This window comes from Lemur catta, chromosome 1, assembly GCF_020740605.2.
Source record: "Lemur catta isolate mLemCat1 chromosome 1, mLemCat1.pri, whole genome shotgun sequence".
Taxonomy (NCBI): Eukaryota; Metazoa; Chordata; class Mammalia; order Primates; family Lemuridae; genus Lemur; species Lemur catta.
In genome coordinates, this window is record NC_059128.1 from 11622387 (window position 1) to 11645924 (window position 23538).

General features: G+C 34.4%; 1 protein-coding gene across 3 annotated transcripts in view; it reads left to right on the plus strand.

Annotated features, from left to right (window-relative positions):
• The window catches only part of TRIP11 (thyroid hormone receptor interactor 11), a 60282-nt gene that overhangs the window by 6751 nt on the left and 29993 nt on the right, over nucleotides 1–23538 (plus strand). For 2 of the 3 annotated variants that reach the window (XM_045561952.1, XM_045561953.1), the window contains exons 3-12: nucleotides 3543–3653; nucleotides 4256–4531; nucleotides 6855–6923; nucleotides 8429–8594; nucleotides 9088–9435; nucleotides 13146–13186; nucleotides 13765–13851; nucleotides 15681–15893; nucleotides 16471–19500; nucleotides 21975–22115. In XM_045561952.1, the coding sequence (XP_045417908.1) occupies nucleotides 3543–3653; nucleotides 4256–4531; nucleotides 6855–6923; nucleotides 8429–8594; nucleotides 9088–9435; nucleotides 13146–13186; nucleotides 13765–13851; nucleotides 15681–15893; nucleotides 16471–19500; nucleotides 21975–22115 (4482 nt within the window). The remainder of the gene's footprint in view (nucleotides 1–3542; nucleotides 3654–4255; nucleotides 4532–6854; nucleotides 6924–8428; nucleotides 8595–9087; nucleotides 9436–13145; nucleotides 13187–13764; nucleotides 13852–15680; nucleotides 15894–16470; nucleotides 19501–21974; nucleotides 22116–23538) is intronic. The other variant, XM_045561954.1, reaches the window with a different exon arrangement.

Here is a 23538-nt window from a genome sequence, read left to right on the forward strand (position 1 = left end):
ACTTTGATGGCTCATGATTTTGTTGAAGAGATGACTTTCTCCTTGCTCCATAATCACAATTTATTCTTACATAAATTATATAATTACATGATTACAATTTACTCTTAGATTTATAAATAACAATTAGAATGATCAATCCACTGAATTTTTTTCATTTCTGTGTCATCTGCTTCCTCCCAGCTGCATTTGTATATACACTTGCCTTCAGCATTTTCCATGTATGAACCATATCAAGTAAATGTTGGTATACAAATATCATACATAATGAAAGAATACTGTTACATATTTGTTTAGCAAAATGAGATGGTTCAGGTCCTTGTTGCAAAATATTGCCGAGTGAAATATTTTCCTATTGAATGACTAATGTGAAACTGTGTTTCCTTTTTGTTCGTGGAAATACATTGTTAACTCATCAATTCTTGAGTTTGAGAAAATTCAGCTAGAATATTGCCATTTGAAGATTTGTCTGAGATTTTGCTTCTATAATCAATTTCACCGTAACCATTAGATTCTAGAATGCTTCCTTCTGTCTCTTTGCATTCATTTTCTGAGTTGTCTGATAATTGTGAAATGTTTTCCTTTGTCAGTTTTCTTCTCTTTGTCCAAACATAAAAAATTCTGAATTTTCAACTGTGTTCAATGAAAGCAAAAAGAAAAAAGACTACAAAGATAGTATCTCTATACTGCTGTTTCCTTTTAAAAATGATGCAATACTTCAGGTAATGAAGTCAGAAAACTGGTTATGTCACAATTGCATCATTCTTCTAGGTGATTCCATAAGTCTTTTATTTTCTTATTATTTTAGTAATTTTTAGCAGAGTTGAGAATAATTGATGAATAAGGACAAAATGATTCCCAGGATGATAAAATAGCAAAATGATTCAAGATACAGAAAAAAGATGATTACAATTCCATCATTCTTAGATTTATGAAAGGATCCAGTGTATCCTTATGATAATTTTAAGATAAAATAAGTTTTATTCCATTAAAACAATATGTAAATTTTCTCTTTATTTGTTAGAAGACCTCTAAGAAAGAGTAAAAGTCATAAATACCAATTCTTACCAATAGTTAGAACTGCTTAAGAAAAAAACTAAAATTCCAGTTGACCCTGATGGTATACCAAAGGTTAAGGGAGTGGAACATTTTAAGGGTAAGTGTCTCTTGAACTCCAACAACAGAAATGTACCCAGACTTTAGGAAGGGGCTGCAGCTATAACTGGAGGCCATCAGGAGTCTGTCTTTCTCATTTATACTCCACTCTGCTCTTCTTTGTGTACATTTATTCTTTTCTCCTTTCAGACGAGCTCCCTCTGCTCCATATTCCATGTATGACCCCTGACAACTCTCTTGATATGTTAAGAGTTCAGCCATATGAAGAGAATCTCCTAGGATGCTTTCTCAACCTTTCTGACTGTCATATGACTTAGGGAGATGAGGGCAGACAACCAAGTAGGTATTGATCAAACTCAGAGGTTTTAAGTTCTAGTTATTAATCAGTTAAACAAATAACCTTAGGCATTTTTGTGTGAAAAAGCCTAGAATGGACTTTTGTGACCAGTATATTGTGTCACTCAATTATGCATTGCGTTTTTCATATTAACAGCTCACAGGAAATTATGCAAAGTCAGCCGGTAGAATAGAAGGTAATTAGTTGCGTGACCATTGGTCCTGTTTCTTACTATTTCTTCAAGATAACCAAGGTCTGTATTAGTTTTCTGGGGTTAGAGTCACACATTAGGATTTGTGGTGGTTGTAATTATTCCTTTGATTTACTCCATTGGTTTTCTTTGGGAATTCATATAATCTTCCTGGATAGTAATTTTCACATTTGTTGACATCAGAAGTTCCTAGAATCTAAGAAGAAAACAGATGACATCCCCAAAATTACAAAGTCTTCATCTTTTAGCAGGAGCTTCCTTTTCCACCATCAGTCTCCTTTATTTCAGTCATTATTGTTAAACTGTGTTTGTAGATATAGTAATAAAATGGTTAGTAATTTATCTGTAATAATTTATAAATCCCTTTTTACAGAGAATTTTAGTGTCCATTTCTTTTGCCTCATTATATTCTTATGTTCATTCAGCTGATAAGGAATGAATGATAATAGGTTAAGATAACATTTAGTTACATAAAATTTGAGTAGTTTTTTTCATACTTTCCATCATCTTAAAATAAAAGACTGTGTGTGATATATAAGTTTATGGAATTAGAGCATTTTGTATACTTCTAACAGCAGTTTTCAAATGGCTCTATTTTTTAAAATTATTTTTATATAAATTTCATATATTTCTCATCTGATTTGTTTTTTACTTTACTCACCACTATACTAACGAGGACAAAGTGAGTTCTAGTAGTGGTTTTCAAATTAGATTTTTCAGAGGTACCTTAGGGTGCCTGGGGGACAGGCAAACAAATAACGTGAGATTTTAGCCTCCTACCTATACGTCAGCCGGAAATCTCTTCTAAAAAGATCTCTTTTAAAAAGTTCTGTTTGGGGAGTAAACAGAACAAAAGCTCAGACATATAATCCCTTCATTTACTAGACATGTGGTGCCTGCTCTGTGCAAGATACTGGTTATGAGGGAAACCCATGAGGATGGAGAAACATTGATCAGTGGCTTTTTCTTAGCAGCAACTCAAACTGAACAAAATGTTAGTTTTTCCTCTTTGGTTTAGAATGAGGCATATTCTATATAAACATACTTAATGCATTTGTGACTTTAATTTGAAAGTATATTTTAAAAGCCAGACTTCCATCTGGGACCTGTTTTGTTTGTTTGTTTGAAATATATGGAGACAGGATCTTCCTCTGTTGCCCAGGTTGGAGTGCAGGGGTGTCATCATAGCTCACTGCAAACTCCAACACCTGGGCTCAAGTGATTGTCCTGCCTCAACCCTCCTGAGTAGTTGGGACTCTAGACCTGTGCCACCAAGCCTGGCTAAGTTTTTGACTTTTTTTTTTTTTTTTTTAAGAGACTGGGTCTCCCTATGTTGCCCAGGTTGGTCTCAAACACCTGGGGTGAAGCATTCCTTCTTCCCGCCTCAGCCTCCCAAAGTGCTGGAATTACACATGTGAACCACAGCACCTGGCCTGTCTGGGACTTTTTATATTTTACATCTTTCTTCTTTTTTTTTTTTTTTTGAGATAAGCGTTGCTCCGTTGCCCAGGCTAAAGTGCTGTGGTGTCAGCCTAGCTCACAGCAACCCCAAACTCCTGGGCTCAAGTGATCCTCCTGCCTAAGCCTCTCAAGTAGCTGGGACTACGGGTACATGCCAGGACTCCCAGCTAATTTTTTTTATTTTTAGTAGAGCTGGGGTCTGACTCTTGCTCAGGCTGGTCTTGAACTCCTAAGCTCAAGTGATCCTCCTACCTTGGCCTCCCAGAGTGCTAGGATTACAGATGTGAGCCACCGTACCTGGCCTTACATAGTTTTTTTTGTGTGAAGCAATACATTTTTCATAATGCCATGCACATAGCTATCACTAACGTGATTTACTTGCATTCTTTTTGTTGAAAAAACTTTTTTATTTACTTCTAGAATGAAAGACTTAAGAAACTTTGTACTGATCTAGAAGAGAAGCATGAAGCATCAGAGCTTCAAATAAAGCAGCAATCTACAAGTTACCGAAATCAACTACAACAGAAAGAGGTAAAAGTTATTACAGTTATTTCACGTTTATTTCACTGTAATGTATTTAGGAATGTTTTAGGGGTTATAATATAAATCAAGCTATGTTTAGATCCATAAAAATATTGAAAGGCTCAGGAATCTGAAGCAGGAAGATTGCTTGAGCCTAGGAGTTTAAGGTTGCAGTGAGCTATGATGATGCCACTGCTCTCTAGCCCAGGCAACAGAGACCCTGTGTCAAAAAAATAGTAATAATTGAAAGGGTGTTGCATTTAATAATTCCCAACTCTGATTATCACTAACTTAACAAGAACTTTATGAACTTTTCTGTTGAGTTTATATTATATAAACTGTTGTGGAATTTAATTTCTTCTTTCCAAAAGAAGAAAAGGTTTTGTATAAAATATCTTTAGGCATCTGTTGTTTATAATTTCTGATTTATGAAACCTAATTTATTATCTAACTGTAATACTTTTTATTTAAAAAACAAACATGATTACCATAGTTAATAGAGTACCATCATTGGATAATCTTAGATTATTGTACCTTTTGATACTATAAATCTATAAAAAGGTCAGTATGTTTAAAGTACATTCTTTAAAACATGCCGTATAAATATATAGGTAGAAATCAGCCATCTTAAAGCAAGACAGATTGCGCTACAGGAACAGTTTCTGAAATTGCAGTCAGCTGCTCAGTCAGCACATTCAGGAGCTGGTGGTGTACCAGCAACCACTGCATCTTCTTCATTTGGTTATGGGCTCAGTCACACTTCAGCTTTCCATGACGATGGCATGGACTTTGGTGACATAATTTCATCACAACAAGAAATAAACAGATTATCAAATGAAGTTTCAAGACTAGAGTCCGAAGTTGGCCATTGGAGGCATATTGCTCAGGTAAATAAAATTTTTATGAGTTTTTGAAAAAAAAAAAATTTTATGAGGTTTTGAAAACTTTGTAAAAATACTAGTGTTATATAGAAAGCTATATGTAGAGCTTTTGGTATCAGAAAGAACCCTGGAGTAGAAAATAGAAAATCTGTATTCTGATTCTGCCAGTGACTTTCTAAGTGATTTTGGTCACATCATCTTTCTCTCCCAGCCTCAGTTTCCCTTTCTGTATAATATTTGGAAAAATTTTCAAAAAGAATTTAAAGCTACAGATCCATTTTTAAAAATAAAACATTAGAAGTCCAAGACTCAAAAGAGATAAAAACTGAGTTGCTGTGATTGAACCAGCACCTTTTCCCCTGGAGTCCCTGAGGCTTTTCTGGTGGAAACACTAGGACTCCAAGGCACTGTGTAACTGCTTAGATGTTGTCTGGGGGTTCTGTTAGCGCCAGTTTTATGTAAAATGAAAATCTGATAATTGGTGTTATAAAACAGGATAAACTATTTTGTGTTGTTTCTCATGCCTTAGAAATTAAATCCTTACTGTTTGGGGCCGTAAACTTTTTTCCAAGGAATCCTTTTTGTCTTACATATCAGATTTTATGCAGGTTGAGTATCCCTTGTCAAAAATGCTTAGGACCAGAAGTGTTTTGGATTTCAGATTTTTTTGGATTTTGGAATATTTGCATAAACCTAATGAGACATCTTGAGGATGGGACCTAAGTCTAAACACAAAATTCATTTATGTTTCATTAACACCTTCTACAACTAGCCTGAAAATAACATTTGTATATTTTTAATAGTTTTATGCACAAAACAAAATTTGTGTTAAGTACTTATATATGGAATTTTCCAATGTGGTGTCATGTTTACACTCAAAAAGTTTTAAATTTTGGAGCATTTTGGATTTTGGATTTTCAGATTAAGGATGCTCAACCTGTATACTATGGAGGTTGTCAGTAGACCTGAGACCTATAATAAACTGGAACATTGTTCAGTTGGATTTGATCTTATCAATGTAGAAAAAAACCAGAGTTTATGAGCAAAGAGATTATTTTACATCTTTTTGTGAATGTAATCCTGTTATGTAAAGGAGAAATCATCCCAATTTAAATTACCTCCTTGCTTTTCAAGTTGCTAGACATTCCTAATATCTAAAATAACCTTAGAGAAAATGGCCTGTTTGTCCATTTTATCTCCAAAAAGCAGTAATTTTTAAATTTTGTATGTGTAAGAATAACCTGGGGAACTTGATAATATTGTAGACTCCCTGTTCTACCTTCAGAGAATTCAATTTAGTAGTATATTTTAGAGTCTTAAAAAATACATTCAAACAAATACTCCAGGTGATTCTGATAATTGGAAGAATACATTTTAAGAAACATTGCTTAGGGTAAGATTCCATAGGAAAGAGAAGGGTATTTGGTATGTTCTCTTTAGCTTATTTTGAATGCCTATGATATGACAGACCTGTCCTGGAATATAAAGGTGAAAAAGGCATCATTGGAACCTTTCAGGGGACTTAATTTTCTAGCAAGGCATAATAAAAATTAATATTTGTAGTATACCTTATAAGATGCTCCCATATATATTACCCCAATTCATTATATTATCTTTAATAACTATGTGACATATTTATTACCTCTATTTTGCATAAAAGGAAACTAAAATTTAGTTTAATATACACATTGCCATGGTGATTAAGTTATGATTCAAACACATGTGTTTTGACTCCATATCATGTATTCATTCCATTATAATGCTATGTTCCTTCTTTCAGTACTAGAGCAGCTTTTGGTTCATTGGCATGCTAAATAGTAAATGTTAATAAAAATAAATGAATAACATGTAGCTTTGAATGAGAGAAGAATCCAAAAGTTCTTTCTTTTATTTACTTGTCAAACCAAAGATTATTCTCTGTTGAAGAATAGATGTTCTGGGTTAAAATAATTTTTTAAGATTTTTACTGAATCATTATTAATGTTGAATAACTTTCCATTTTAGAAATTTCCTTTTAGAAAGCTGCCCGCTTATCTCCACACCTACATTTTGTTACGCTAAGTAATACAGTCTATAATTTTTTCCATCTTTATTTTGTAAAAGTGCTGTCTTTTCAGTTAGTAAATTCTTGAATATGGTATCTTTTATTGTGTATTACTATTGGGCTAGATTCTGTAAAAGGTACTTGACATTCTTCAATCAGAATCTGTCTGGGTAATGCCTCTTTTTTGAAAAGTATTGTATCTTAAAGTTAGTTTATGACTTTCCACTTTACAGGAAACTCAGTATAATTACTTAATTATTTTCTAATTCTCCTTTTCTGATCTAGACTTCTAAAGCACAAGGAACACATAACTCTGATCAAAGTGAAATCTGCAAACTACAAAATATCATTAAGGTAATCAAATTGTTGACTGATGGTGGCTATTATACATCTGAAATCTGCTTATTAAAAGCATAAGCCTAAATGAGCAGAAGTCTCAGTTATAAAATACTCATTTCTTTTTTAATGTTTTGGATCTTCCTTATTCTTTATGACAAGTAATGTATATAAAAATCTGTCTTTCCAAAATTACTTGGCTTTGAACATTTATTAACTAGGTTATATTTCATAAGTCTCTACACTCTACCTTATAAAATTGTCTTTATTAAAACAGAATTCCAAGGTTGCTGAGGTTTCAAGATTAAGGGTTAAAGGATATTGACAAGATAAAATGCCAGAATTATTCACTATAAATAATTATTTCACCTTAGTGGTGGAATTTTGCTAGTTTGTGTCAATTATTTCTTCTAAGAAAAATCTTAGTCACATATATTTATTTTGGCAATGAATTGTTTTTAATGTTTAAATTATTGTCAGATAAAGAATTTTTAGCTTTTGGTTTTATTATTATTACCATACTAGTGTGAGTAAGTTCTAGGGTCAGACCTGTGTTTGAATGTTGGCTGTTTATTTACCAGCTGTGCTACTTTGGACAGATTATTTAACCTTTTCAAACTTCTGTTTTATTATCAATAAAGTAGATATTATCATAATTCCTACCTTGTTTTGAGGTTTAAATGTAAAACTTTTGGTCCAGTGCTGGCACATAAATAAGTGCATAGGATTAAAGAATAACTTTTACTTGTCTTCTTAGGAAATAGAAGCTAATTTAGATTAGGATTTTTGGTTAGAAGCAGCAAAAATCCGTATCTGGCTAATTAAGCAAAAGAGGATTTACTGGAAGAAATCTTGGCCTACTAGAGTTGTCCATCCATAGGATTGAAGGAGGAGTTGAGTATTCTGGCCTCAGGAAGGACAGGAGTGGGAACACAGTCAGGAATCTGGGTGGTGGGACACGGTGGCAAAGCTCCTGAGGGTGCAGCTGTCATAACACTTCCTATCCAACCAACTTCCCTCGTTAAGGGACTTAACTCCAGATCTAGGTTCCTGGGAGAGACACTGATCATCTTAACATGGGTAGCAAGGCACCTTGGTTGACAGTTTGTGAGTCCAGTTAAGACTGATTAAAGGAAAGACTGAGTGAGAGGATGGGGCTAGTGGGACAACAGGTACAGATTGGCCGGAGGGTTGATACAGATATTGGTGGAATATGTCGTTAGGAAAAGGAGAAGTTCATAGTCATAGATACTAAGGGAAGACATTTTTGCCTCTCTTGTTTCAGTGTTTTCTTGCTGATGTTCCCTCATTAAAAGTAGAAAAACTATTTTTAAGACCTACGAAAGGATAGGGTGGAGTCTTTCAGAATTGTCCTAATTTGGGGCCTGTGTTTAAATTCTTTTTAGCCTTAATATGTTCAAAGAATTATTTTTAATGATGCAGACTTTTGGACAGCAGTGAATGAACAGCTTAGGTAAATCTATTGATCATAAATTTGGTTAACTTTGTTTTTATTTTTTAAGGAACTTAAACAGAACCGAAGTCAAGAAATTGATGACCATCAACATGAAATGTCAGTATTGCAGAATGCACATCAACAGAAGTTGACAGAAATAAGTCGTCGACATCGAGAGGAATTAAGTGACTATGAAGAACGAATTGAAGAACTTGAAAATCTGTTACAGCAAGGTTATTAGTTTTATTAGTTTAACATATTAGATGACATAAGTAAATGACAAAGCTAGCACTCTAGGACACTACTATAAACTTGGACTAAGTTCTAAAGAATGAGTAAATGTCTGGTTCTGCTCATCTGCTAGAAATTTGCAGTGGCACCACTCACTACTGTCAAGATTCTGCAAAAATGGAAAGATCTTTTTGCTTTTGTGGTAGTTATTATTCATAGATTTCTTTGCATTGTTGGTGATGACACTTTGGTATAAATGATTAGAGAGATTTTCACTTTCAAATTCAGATACATAGGCTTTTTTTAGTAGTCGATTCACATATCTTTTCCCAGGTTTTTATTTATTTATAAATGCTTAGTTTAATATAATAATTAATTTTTCTTTTTAAGCCTTCCAAAGTCTGAACTCTCTTAAGTCTTTTAGTTGTATATAGCAAGCTATTTATTTCTTGGTACTTGACATTTGATATCCTTGTTTTTATGTTTACGTTCTAGGTGGCTCTGGAGTTACAGAAACTGATCACTCTAAAATCCAGGAGATGCAAAAAAATATTCAGGTTCTACAAACTGAAAAATTAGAGTCTACAAAAAAAATTGAAGAACTTGAGGATCAAATAAAAGACATAAATAAAAAATTATCTTCTGTTGAAAATGACAGAGATGTTTTGAGAAGAGAACAAGAACAGCTAAATGTGGAAAAGAGACAAATAATTGAAGAATGTGAAAGCTTGAAATTGGAATGTAGTAAATTGCAGCAAAGTGATACTGTGACAGAAAAGGAAAGGATTCTTTCACAGAGCACATCAGTGGAAGAAGTGTTCAGACTACGACAAGCACTGTCTGGTATAAAATGTTTGAAACTTGTTTCAGATTGGTGTTTCATTGCCTACTAGTTGTTTTTAGAGACAAACACTTGAATACAGCATACTTTGTGGAAATGGAGTGTTCATGTAAATGACTATGTGTAATTGGAGTAGAATTATTTGGTTTGGATTCATTGCCATAGTTAATAGATTGCAAATAGGAATTTTCTGCTAAAAAGGGTAAAGTATTGGCTAGGTGTTTCTCAACCTCCCTGTCTTATCCTTTAAGTATTTACATGGAACTCATTGATTTAGGAGGCCAAGTGGATTTCTGAGAAGTGTTTATGTATGTAGACATTGTTAGGAAGATGGTTCTGTTTCTTTTAATCTATACAGAAGTGAATACTTTCTGTAACTTACTAGGACCCAGACCCTCCAGTAAGAAAATGCAGCTTTTCTTCTTCAAAAATCTATTATTCACTTTTGAAATGATCTCCTGTATTGAAGCAAAGGCCTGAGTGATAAGAGCCATAGATCCTCTACCATTTTCCATGTTCAAGATGATATTTAGTTACTCTGTTAGTATTCTGATACAAAAAAATAAATATTAAATGAAATAGACCAAACAGCAGTATTCCTTCATGCCAGGAAAACAAAGGGAGCTCTTTTGCTGAAAAGATGCATTTTGTTTTATACCCTACCTTCTCCTCATGGTATAAACTCTAATTTTATGAACTCATGTATTCCTCCTCTGGAGGTTTCCAGCACTTGTGCTTGTGACCCCCTCACTATCTGTATCCCTCACCCAGTAGTTTATCTTGAGCTCCTTATCTAGACAGCCAACTCTCTATACATTACATGGAGTTTCGAACTTGGGTTCAAAGTTAAGTTATCGTGTCCTCTTCCTCCTCCTCTTCCTTTCACTACCTTGTTGATTGGTAGCATTTACAGTTTCCCAAAATACAAAGCCTAGGAATCATCACCGAGTAAGTCCTGGAAATTCTATTTCTTTAGTTTCTGTCTGGTTTAGTGATATTTCAGGATTGTATCCTAGAGGAGCTCGCTCTAGAGTTTCTCACAGGTGCATCAGTGTAGGAAACTGCCTTGCAGGCAAAGGGAAGGCAGTATAGTGGTGTTCTGGACTTCTTTCTCATTGACTTCAATCAGAGTAGCTCTGCTCTTTAAAGGATAAATTTATGAAGCTGGGTATGGTGGTTCATGCTTGTAATCCCAGCAATGCGGGAGGATTACTTGAGGCCAGGAGTTTGAGACCAGCATGGCCAACATAGACCTAATCTCTTAAAAAAAAAAAAAAGAAAGAAAAGGAAAGAAAAAAAGTTAGCTGCATGGCATGCCTGTAGTCTCACTTATTCAAGAGGCTGAGGCAGGAGGATTGTTTGAGCCCAGGAGTTTGAGGCTGCAGTGAGCTATGATCACGCCACAGCACAACAGAGTGAGACTTTATCTCAAAAAATAAATACATAAGTAAACTCACATAATCATTGGTCATATTGGGTGATCCTTATGAGTTTATTTGCTTAAAAAACAAACCTACTGCCCTAGTCCTTCCCCTTTTTTCCATTTCCATTGCCATTGCCATAGAATTACTTCAGCCAGTCATAATTGCTTTTTGTCTATGTTAACTACAGCAGATCTCTTAATAGTGGAGAATAGCACAGTGGTTAAGAACATGACAGGGTTGGAATCCAGCTCTATCACTAACTAGCTGACCTTGGGCAAGTTAGTTAACATCTCTATGCCTTGGTTTATTCATCCATAGGGTTGAGATAATAATAGTATCCTCCTCTTAGTTGTTGCATTAATAGTAGTAATGAGGATTTCTATTAGTTACTAGCTGCAACTTCCTTTTTAAGACAGTATCTAGCCAATACTAAATATTATAAAAGTGTTAGCTTTTTATTCTCTGGTCTCCATAATTCCTTCTTCAATCCATCTTTTTTCATTCTACAGCCAGAATAATTTTTCAGAAATGCAAAGCAGGTTATTCTCCTGCTTTTAGTACTTTGTGGCTCTCCGTGAACTTCACGATAAAGTCTAAACTTCTTAATTGGAAATATAATGTCCATCATGATCTAGTTCATGTCTGCCTCTTCAGCGTCTACTCTTCCCGTTCTCTTAACATTCTAAGCTTTAGCCGTATTGAACTTTCTGTAGGTCCTTCAACCAGCAGTGTTTCCTCTTTTCTCTGTCACCTTTGCATTTGCCGCTTTCTCTGTGTGGAGTATCTCTGTGTCTCTTTTAGCTAACTCTTAGTTTATTGATTCAGTGCAAGTATTACCTCCCCCTGGGAGTTACCTAGCACTGCCACTTCCCTGGCCCTTTTCACTCCCCCTGTTCTAGATTAGCTGCTTGCCCTCCCCATCTCCTTTTTTTCTTGAGACAGGGTCTTACTCTGTTGCCCAGGCTGGAGTACAGTGATAGGATTCATAGTTCACTACAGCCTTGAACTCCTGGGCTCAAGTGATCCTCCTGCCTCAGCCTCCCAAGTAGCTGGGACTACAGGTGCATGCCACCATGGTCAACTAATTTGTAGAGATGAGGCCTCACTATGTTGCCCAGGCTGGTTTTGAACTCTTGACCTTAAGCAATCCTCTAGCCTTGGTCTCCCAAATGCTGGGATTACAGGTGTGAGCCACCACACCTGGCCAGATGTTTGTTTGCCCTTTTTGCTCTCATAGCACCTTGTACTTGCTGTATCACACTGTATTGTAATCATGTGTTTGCTAGTTTTTTTTCTCCTTCTGAATTGTAAGCTCTTTGAGAGCAAGGACTAAATTTTTCCAGTTTGTTGTCTAGCACCTGGCCTCATAGTAATATAATAAATATTATAAATATAATACAATACTATATATACAAATAATATGGTAAATGCTCAGTATATCCTTAATGAATGTTAAATCAGTTAATTTGGCTGATCTCAGGATATTGTCTTTGTGTTCCTCTTTTAGAACTTCTATTTATGGATCTATCTGTAAGACCAGACTCAAAGGTCTTTTTATCAGCAGTCATGTCTGATCACTTTAGATAATTGAGAGATTATTTGTATTCTTGTGGTATAAATATACATTTATTGCTTTTAAGTTATTTTCTTTAAATCTTAGATCTTATACTGTTTCCTACTACTCAAACTAATCAACTCATTTTGAAACATAGTTGTTAGTTTTTTATCAAGGCAGTAACTTATGACACACCCAGAATACAGTTATAATTCTGTCTTACATTTTTCTGTAGAATTGGATTTTAACATGCTTTTTAACTGGCATTTATATCATGATTTATTTGATAAAGTCCGAATAGTGATATTAAAGAAAAATATTCACTCAGAACTGTTAGTGCTTGCTAATTGTGTTTAGATATATACTTGTTTTAACACATTGACTACCACACTAGAAAAAATGTTTTTTCCTTGGGGCCATGGTGGTTTATTAGGAAAATAGAATAAAAACTTCAAAAACAAAATGGTCCTTTCTAATTTAATGAAAAATTTGTTATTTTTTATTGTTTTCTGTACATGAGTTATGTGCAACTTGAAAAATAGTTCTCGTGGCTGCCAAGATGAAGAAATATGAATTACATATGCTTCACGAGGTCCTGGGCTCAGAACTATCGTGAGTTATATACAACTCACATGGCAGTTAATATGTTGATTGGGTTGCATTCCTGAGTTTAATGTAGGAAGTAATAAGTTATTCTAAATAATTTTAATGTCAAATTCATTTGCTTTTACAGATGCAGAAAATGAAATAATGAGACTGAGTAGTTTAAACCAGGTAAATTCATTTTGAAGGGAAAAGCTTTCCTCATTGGTTTACTAAGAAAAAGTATTTTGATTTATTATAGTTGCTTTATTTTGTTTTTTTTTTTTTAAACAAATTCATGTGAACTAACCCTAGGAACTTTCGTCTCAGTAATCCTATGTTTACTGATTAATAACAAACTTTCTGCAATATAAATTGACATAATTGAAGTTTCATAATTGAAAAATGCGGGTATATCTCTTTGAAGATTAATTTGATAAATGTATGTGTAGAGATAGTAGAAGCAAATCCTATACCAAAGTGAGAAATGCATTTTGATTTTTCTTAAGAAATTGAGGGAGTTGTTTCTTTTTCTAATAATTTCAAGTTATTTTCTGAATATATTTTTATATTTTTCGAACATAATAAATCCTCTATAAGAATGTCTAAAATGAATGACTGGCTTTTGATCTTCCAATGTTGCATTCTTATAATTTTAATATGTCACAAAAGAAATACTGAGTAGAAGTGCACAGTTATATAGCTTGCCTGTTTTTTGGTAAACTGGAAATTTCTTGTCATCTGAAAACACTGCTTTAACGTTTTTGTAGGATAACAGTCTCTCTGAAGACAATCTGAAACTTAAAATGCAAGTCCAAGTTTTAGAAAAAGAGAAGTCATTATTGAGTCAAGAAAAGGTGGGTGCTGTAAAAATGGGGGCAGAATTAAAATGCTGTATTAATAGTTCACAGCTAAAAGCCAGTTTATATCAAAATTAAATGTTTAGTTTTTAAGAGTCCTGAAGACAAAGCTGATCTCATTGATGCTTGTCAAGACAGGTTGAAGTACCTGGGCAAGGTTCAGCATATGAGAGACTGGCCAGAGTTTATGTTTAGAGATAAGTTAGTAGGCACACAGATAGGAACAGGAAAGATACGTAATGGCCCTGTTTTGGTTACAGATGAAGTTCTGACAGCAGCGGCATACACAGGTGGGTCAGGAGGTCTGAGGTGGCATACTGTAATAACTGTATATGCCTCAGAATGTGTCCATTGTGGTGGACAGGAATTTATTAGTGGTGAGGGGCAAAGAGGAGCAATTTCGGTGGTGGAAATAAGGTGTTTTTTTGTGTATTGGTAGCAAGGATGGATAAGATTCTGTATGGGGAGGGGTATTTTTGTTTGTACCACTTGGGGGTAATTCCTTGGCTAGTGCGGTACTTAAATATAGGACAGTCATAAGCTGGTATTATCCAGCTAAAAGCCAGTGTCTTAATTTAAATTCTTAGCTTTTATTTTTTTGCTCTCATTAAATTCTTAGCTTTTTTAAAGTAATACCTATTTAGTGTTATCTGTGTTCAATAATACATATTGACAAACTTCAGACAGTAAGTGGTAGCTATCCTTTGCACCTCTTTTGCTTGGCCTCTTTCCCAGAGGCAATCTCTTACCAATTTCTGATATTTCTTTCCAGACTATATCTATGCATGTATGATTATATATACAAATAGCTTTAAAAATACAAATGTCAGCGTACTGTCAGTACTGCTCTTACATATCTTGACAGTATGTTTTCAACATCTTTCCACATTAGCATATAAGCAGTGTTTCCCAAAGGGTGGGGGGCGCTGTTGGCATTTAAGTGGGAAAATTCTTGGTTGTGTGCACTGTCCTATGTGCTGTGCGATCTTGCTACCCCTTTTTCTAGTCACTAAATGCCAGTCATGTCTCCCAGTCATTTTATATTACTATATTATATATTTTTTCTCTGTTTCTGCTCCCTTTGTATTCTGTTCTTCATCTGATTGAGCTAGGTATATTTTATAGTTTGCAGACCTCTCTGCCCATATCTCATAGGACCTATAACCTTTTCATGATGTTTTTGGATTCTGTAGCTATTCCTGGTAGCTGATTCTCCTTTCTTTTGATATTACGGACTCGTAACACTTTCTTGAACTGTGTCTGTGGTGGGTCTGCTTACTGATTAAGAATGTCAAAAGTACCTACAAGGCTGTGTGTGCTCTCAGGATCCACCTGAAAAAAATGTGGTTTTCCTAACTGAGTAGATAATTTTACAAAGACATAAGAGAATGCTATTTTCGTCTTCCAGATGTAGTTTAAAATAAACTTTTGAACTAGAAGGAAGTAAGAATTGTAATGCAGATGCTCTAATACAGCTTTTGTTGGGTCTCATTTATGAGGTATATGTCAGGTTCTTTTAATTAAGGAATTTAGGATCTCAAATGGAGACTTTTTGTATAAAGAATTGGAGCTAGAAGACAAGCTCACAATCTTTGCATCTTGTCTAGGGTTATAGAAATGTTCCGTTTGAAGCTGCAAATAAAATTGCACATGAAGGCCATAGTTTGTTGAATTTGATATATCATTATTGAGATATTATTCAGTAATGTTTCCAATAGAGAGTATTTATAATAAATTCCCAAGTCATGTTTATATATATATTTTTAATCTTGCTGTCTCCTTTTTGTTTCACAGTATGTGTTGCTTTTTCCCTTTTATCATTTCAGGAAGAACTTCAGATATCACTTTTAAAATTGAACAATGAATATGAAGTAATCAAAAGTACAGCTACAAGAGACATGAGTTTGGATTCAGAATTACATGACTTAAGACTTAATTTGGAGGCAAAGGAACAAGAACTTAGTCAGAGTATTAATGAAAAGGAAATACTGGTAGCTGAGTTAGAAGAATTGGACAAACAGAACCAAGCAGCTACAAAGGTAATATTCTATTAAGGACAGTGAGGTAGACTTAATACTGGATTAACGTGCAAAAACAGTGGGTGTAATTAAATTTTGTGATTTAGTTAATATTTTAGTTCATTAATGCTCTAGTAATAGAGATTGAGAAATTTTTTTTGGTAAAGTGCTTTATAGTAAATATTTTTGGCTTTGCAAGCCATATAGTCTTAGTTGTAACTACTCAACTCTGCTGTTAGGATATATAAACATGTGAGTGTGGCTGTGTTCAATGAAATTTTATTTACAAAAACAGGCATCAGGCCTGATTTGGCCCATGGGCTAGAGTGAGTTAAAAATAAACAAACATAATTTACTATCTTTGGTTTTAAATCCTTATCCCTAAAATGATAAAATAAAAAAAAGACAAAATGGATTTGCTGTAAGTTATTAGTAAATAATTTTGTTAGAGATGTTGTGGTAGAAAAAAATTGTTTTAAAACGGATTAGAAATATCTGAGGATTATTCTTCTATTATATATGAAAATTTTGTAAAATTTTCTTCAGGTACTAAAATGAGAAAATATAAAGTTACCATGCAAATTAATTTTTCTTTCAGCACATGATTTTGATAAAAGATCAGCTATCAAAACAACGAAATGAAGGAGATAGCATCATCAGTAAACTGAAACAAGATCTAGAAGATGAAAAAAAGAGAGTTCATCAACTTGAAAATGATAAAATGAACATTACTAAGGAGTTAGATGTGCAGAACGAAAAGTTAATTCAAAGTGAACTGGTCCTAAATGAATTACATTTAACCAAGCAGAAGCTTGAGGAGAAAGTAGAAGATTTAGTAGATCAGCTAAATAAATCACAAAAAAATAATTTAAACACCCAGGAGGAGAACTTTGAACTGAAGGAACATACTAGACAAAATGAGGAGGAGCTTTCTAGAGTCAGAAATGAGTTAATGCAGTCTCTTAATCAAGACTCTAGCAGTAATTTTAAGGATAACGTACTTAAAGAAAGAGAAGCCGAAGTTAGAAACTTAAAGCAAAATCTTTCAGAACTAGAACAGCTCAATGAAAATTTAAAGAAAGTTGCTTTTGATCTCAAAATGGAAAATGAAAAATTGGTTTTAGCATGTGAAGACATAAGACAGCAGTTGGAAGAAACTGTTGCTAATAACAATCAGATTTCTCTGGAAAAAAATACTATTGTGGAGACTCTAAAAGTGGAAAAAGGGCAGATAGAAGCAGAGTTGTGTCAGGCTGAAAAGAGACTGTTGGAAGAAGCAAACAAGTATAAGCAAACCATCGAAGAACTGTCAAATGCACGTGATTTGAATACCTCTGCCTTACAACTGGAACATGAACGTCTAATTAAACTCAGCCAAGAGAAAGACTTTGAAATAGCTGAACTCAAAAAAAATATTGAGCAGATGGATACCGATCATAAAGAAACTAAGGAAATTTTATCATCTAGTTTAGAAGAACAGAAGCAACTGACACAGCTTATACACGAGAAAGAAATTTTGATTGAAAAACTTGAAGAAAGAAGTTCAGAGCTGCAAGAGGAATTAGATAAATATTCTCAGGCCTTAAGAAAAAATGAAATTTTGAGGCAGACCATAGAGGAAAAGGATAGAAGTCTTGGATCCATGAAAGAAGAAAACAATCATCTACAAGAAGAACTGGAACGACTCAGGGAACAGCAGAGTCGAGCTGTTCCTGTGGCTGAGCCTAAAACCCTTGATAGTGTTACTGGACTAGAATCTGAGGTATCTCAACTGAATACACTCAAGGATCATCTTGAAGAAGAAATTAAACATTACCAAAAGATAATTGAAGATCAAAACCAGAGTAAGATGCAATTACTTCAGTCTTTACAGGAGCAGAAGAAGGAAATGGATGAGTTTAGATACCAGCATGAACAGATGAATGTTACCCACACCCAGCTCTTTGTAGAGAAAGATGAGGAAATTAAGAATTTGCAAAAAACAATTGAACAAATCAAAACCCAGTTGGATGAAGAAAGACAGGACATTCAAACAGAGAATTCTGATATTTTTCAAGAAACAAAAGTTCAGAGCCTTAATATAGAGAATGGAAGTGAAAAGCATGATTTATCTAAAGCTGAAACTGAAAAGTTAGTGAAAGGAATAAAAGAACGAGAACTAGAGATTAAACTTCTAAATGAAAAGAATATATCTTTAACTAAACAGATTGATCAGTTGTCCAAAGATGAGGTTGGTAAACTAACTCAGATTATCCAGCAAAAAGATTTGGAGATACAAGCTCTTCACGCTAGAATTTCTTCAGCATCCTATACCCAGGATGTTGTTTACCTTCAACAGCAACTGCAGGCATATGCCATGGAAAGAGAAAAAGTGTTAGCAGTTTTGAGTGAGAAGACAAGGGAAAATAGCCATCTAAAAACAGAATATCACAAAATGATGGATATAGTTGCTGCCAAAGAAGCAGCCCTCATTAAACTGCAAGATGAAAATAAAAAATTGTCCACTAGATTTGAAAGCAGTAGCCAAGATATGTTTAGAGAAACTGTTCAGAATTTATCACGTATCATTCGAGAAAAAGACATTGAAATAGATGCATTAAGTCAGAAATGTCAGACTTTACTGGCAGTTTTACAAACATCTAGCTCTGGTGATGAGGTTGGAGGTGTCAACAGTAATCAGTTTGAGGAGCTCCTACAGGAACGTGATAAATTAAAACAACAAGTAAAGAAAATGGAAGAGTGGAAACAGCAGGTTATGACCACAGTACAAAATATGCAACATGAGTCGGCCCAACTTCAGGAAGAACTGCATCAACTTCAGGCACAAGTTTTGGTTGAGAGTGATAATAATTCTAAATTACAAGTGGACTATACTGGCCTGATCCAAAGTTATGAGCAGAATGAAACCAAACTAAAAAATTTTGGGCAGGAATTAGCACAAGTTCAACACAGCATAGGGCAGCTTTATAATACCAAGGATCTTCTTTTAGGAAAACTTGATATTATTTCACCCCAGGTGTCTTCTGGATCACCACTTACTCCCCAGTCAGCAGAATCTCTTAGAGCAAGTAACTCTGATGTACCAAATGAGTCTTCTCAGTTTCTTCAGCAAGAGATAGAAGAGCTAAGGAAATCACTGCAAGAAAAAGATGCCACAATTAGAACTCTTCAGGAAAATAATCACAGATTGTCTGATTCAATGGCTGCCAGCTCAGAGCTAGAAAGAAAAAAATACGAACAAACTGATTCAGAAATTAAGGAGCTGAAGGAGAAACAAGATATTTTACAAAAATTACTTAAGGAAAAAGACCTCTTAATCAAAGCCAAAAGTGATCAGTTACTTTTTTCAAATGAAAATTTCACTAACAAAGTAAATGAAAATGAACTTTTGAGGCAGGCAGTAACAAACTTGAAGGAGAGAATATTAATTTTAGAAATGGACATTAGTAAACTAAAGGGGGAGAATGAAAAAATAGTAGAAACATCCAAGGGAAAGGAAACAGAATATCAAGCATTACAAGAAACTAATATGAAGTTTTCTATGATGCTGCGAGAAAGAGAGTTTGAGTGTCATTCAATGAAGGAGAAGGCTCTGGCTTTTGAGCAACTATTGAAAGAAAAAGAACAGGTATGTTCTGGCTGGAGTATTGTAAAAGGAAGTTGGGTGTGGAGAAGACCTTAATATGTTACTTTATTGATACTCTCTTCTGAAGAGGACTGAATTTGCCCATTTAGGAATACTTATTTCGAGGTGTTGAGATTCATTCTAAATAAATTTTCCTTAGAGAAGGAAATTATCATCCTCAAATTAGTAGATATTTCCAAATATTTTAGTAGCATATTAATTTTTTACAGCTTGTTAAGTAGAAAAAAGAATTTAGTAGCAATTAATATTTTTCTTTAGAAGTGTGTGACAAGAGGGAATTTTGAAGTCATTTCAATTTAACCCAAATTTTAGGTGTATTTTAGTAGCTGCTACTAAGGGTTAATAAACATTTTAGAGATTCTCATAGGTAAGGGGAACTACTGTGAAATATGCAGTAGATCTTTGACTATGATCTACAGTAAGAAATGTATTTTACATTGTGACACAGTAAGCTTGTTTGTGGGTGTGTGTGTAAAACTAAAAAGAAGTTTTGGGAACCAGAAATTACCCTTACCACATGTGATACTCTGTTTAAAAAACAATGTGCTAGATGACCCAAATTGATTTTTATGAATCATTTAGTCACTACTTGGAATTTGAAAAACATTAGCCATGAGTAGTACTTTTAACGTAGTAGGCTCAGTAAATATTCTAATCCTAGCTCTGTCACTGATGTGACTTTGAGTTTGTTTATTCAACCATAAAATGGAGGATCATAGCAGTTATATGGGTAGTACCAGTAGCTTTTGATATATTTAAATTTTTACATGCAGTTCATTTTAATGAGAATTATTGAGGATCTCCTGTTACACCATGATAGGTGCTATGTAGGGCTTGTTTGGGTAGTACCTTTTTACTATGATTTCTATACTTTCAGTAGTAGAAATTTGGAAAGAGATGATAGGCAGAACAATAGAATATTCAACTAGTGATTCTTGAGCATTTTGACATGCTGCCAGGCACAAGATACGAAATGATTAAACTACATTTGCCAGTTAAGTTTTCTCCTGGAGTCTTGGATTAAAGTTGTGAAAACTTACTTCGTTTTCTACTTTGCCATCTTAGTAAGTAGGTATACTGATTGTCAGTGTTGAGGTGTTTTCGTCCTTCAGAGATAACTTCTTAGTTTTAATGGTACTGGTCTATTATTGATATGAGAAAGACTCTTAGAGGCTAGAGCTTCCTATTGCTCACTAACCAAAATTGGGTGTGGCTTCTTATGGTTGTAAGAATAGAACACAAGAATGTAGGACAATGAAGTCTTCTGTTGCATGTATTTTTTCTTTTGCAATTTTAGCATTTTGTTCAATTTAGTTATATTTCATTGACATTTACAGATCTAAAGTGTGCAGATTTTATTAAGGCCCTCCTACCTTTTAGGAAGCTTCCCTAGTTGGTTAAGTAATACTTAAGTATATTACTTGAAGGTTATTAATGTGAACTAATTTTTTCCAATACTCTAAGAGTACCTTTAGATTATATTTTGAATATAATAAATGACATCTTTTTTTAGGGAGAAATGGATGCCCTCAATAGATCTTCGACGCTATTTAATTTTTCAAACATTTGCTTTTTTTCTCTGTAATGTGAAAAAAAATTAACTGAAAAGCTATTTGGAAAATACTGGCCTCCCTATCCTGGAGAGACTGTTGAGATGAAAGGAACAGATGGTTTTATATTTTGGTTTCAGTGGGATGCATTATATATTCTTAAAGAAATAAAAAGTCTACATGAAAACTTAAAAGATACTAAATCATAAATAAATTCATTTGCTATACATATTTTAAACAGAGAAAAGAATTGGTTGTAAACAACCTGACACTTTTTTGTGGTTCTTAGGATTCCCACTATCATCTGAAATTCATGGCCCTACTTTTGCAGTGAAGTTATTTTCTCTAACAATTGTGGAAGCTTATGGATGGACAGACACACACACACACATTTTGTTGATTTTGGGGTTTGTGAATACTTTGTTGTATAGGGTAAATTTGAAGAGATTTTTGTGTTCTGAGTTCCTTTTAAAACATTTCTAATAAACTTTTTCTTTTAGAATAGTTTTAGATTTATAGAACAGTTGCAGAGATAGTGGAGAGAGTTCTCCTATACCTCATACCCAGTTTCTGTTGTTAACATCTTACATTGCTGTGGTGTATTTGTCATAGCTGATGAGCCAGTGTTGAGGCATTACTATTAACTAAAGTTTATACTTTATTTGAGTTTCTTAATTTTTACCAAATGTCCTTTTCCCTGTTCTGGCATCCCATCCAGGTTATCACGTTATGTTTCAGAAGTCATGTCTCCTTAGGCTTCTCTAGACTGTGTCAGATTCTCAGACTTTCCTTGGTTTTGATGACTTTGACATAGCTAACTGTGTTTTTAAATTAATTATTTGATGAAGAAAATGTCTTTTTTAAAATGTATTTTTCTTTAAAGCTAAAGTTATTTCTTTTCAAAAGGGCAAGACTGGGGAGTTGAATCAGCTTTTAAATGCAGTTAAGTCAATGCAGGAGAAGACAGTCACATTTCAACAGGAGAGAGACCAAGTCATGTTGTCCCTGAAACAGAAACAAATGGAAAACAGTGCCCTACAGAATGAGGTATACTTATACTTTAAAGGAACAGTGAATCAACAGTTTAATAACTGTTAAGAGAACTGAAAGGATTGTCAAGTGTTAGGTCATTAAATATGAAATGTCCGATTTCTAATCAAAAGTGTACTTTATTATATCTCAAACAAGAAACGGTACAATTAATCAAAGCATGTGCCTAAACTGTTGACACAGTTTTGCCATCTTAATGGTAGCTTGTTTACGCCAGCAGCAAAGAAGCTTGGGGAGTGAGTAACGATGAAATTGCTAAACATGTTTTCCACAGCTTGTTGAGAACTGAATATTTTTCCTTGTGAGAAATGGTCCAAAGCCTGGAAGAAGTGGTAGTCAGTTGGTGCAAGGTCTGGTGAATAAGGTGGATGACAGAGAGTTTCCAAGTCCAGCTTCTGTAGTTTGAGCAACATTATTTGTGTGACATGTGGTCGAGCATTGTCTTGCAAGAGGATTGGCTTGTCTCTGTTGACCAATCTCAGCTGCGTAATCGCAAGCATCCTCATCATTTCATCCGGTTGGTTGCAGTAGACATCCGCTATAATTGATTGACCAGGTTTTATGAAGCTTAGTGGATAATACCAGTGCTGGACCACCAAACAGACACCATTAGCTTTTTTTGATGAATATTCAGTTTTGGAGTGTGTTTCAGCACTTCATCTTTATCCAACCATTGTGCTGAATGCTTGTGATTGTCAAAAAATCCATTTTCATCACACGTAACAATACAGTGTAGAAATGGTTTGCTTTTATGTCATGACAGCAAGGAAAACTTTGAGACGATTTCTCTTCTGATGTTTGTTTAATTCATGCAGTCCCCATCTATCCAGCTTCTTTACCTTGCTGATTTGTTTCAAATGGTCTAATATTGTTGGATTACTAACCTTTCCAATTTGTTTCAAACAGTCCAATATTGTTGGAATAGTAATGTCATACCTTGCTGCTAATTCACACGTAGGTTGAGATGGATTCACTTCCACTACAGTTTTCAGCTCATCATTATCCACGTTGGTCTTGAGTTGTCCATGTGACTCATTTTCAAGATTAAAATCACCCGAATGGAACTTCTCAAACCATCGATGTACTGTGCCTTCACTAGCCACATTCTTTCCAAACACTTCCTTGATATTTCCAGATGTGTGTGCGGCATTGTTTCCACGACAGAACTCATATTCAAAAATAACACGAATTTTTGACTTATCCATGGTTTCACAAAAATTGCTCTAAAAAAAAATTTGGAAGATAATCACAAGCCAAAATATGCCTTTGAAAGACTGAAGATGTACTTTCACAATAAAAATAAAACAAGAGGCCGGGCGCGGTGGCTCACGCCTGTAATCCTAGCACTCTGGGAGGCCGAGGCAGGTAGATAGTTTGAGCTCAGGAGTTCAAAACCAGCAAGAGCAAGACCCCGTCTCTA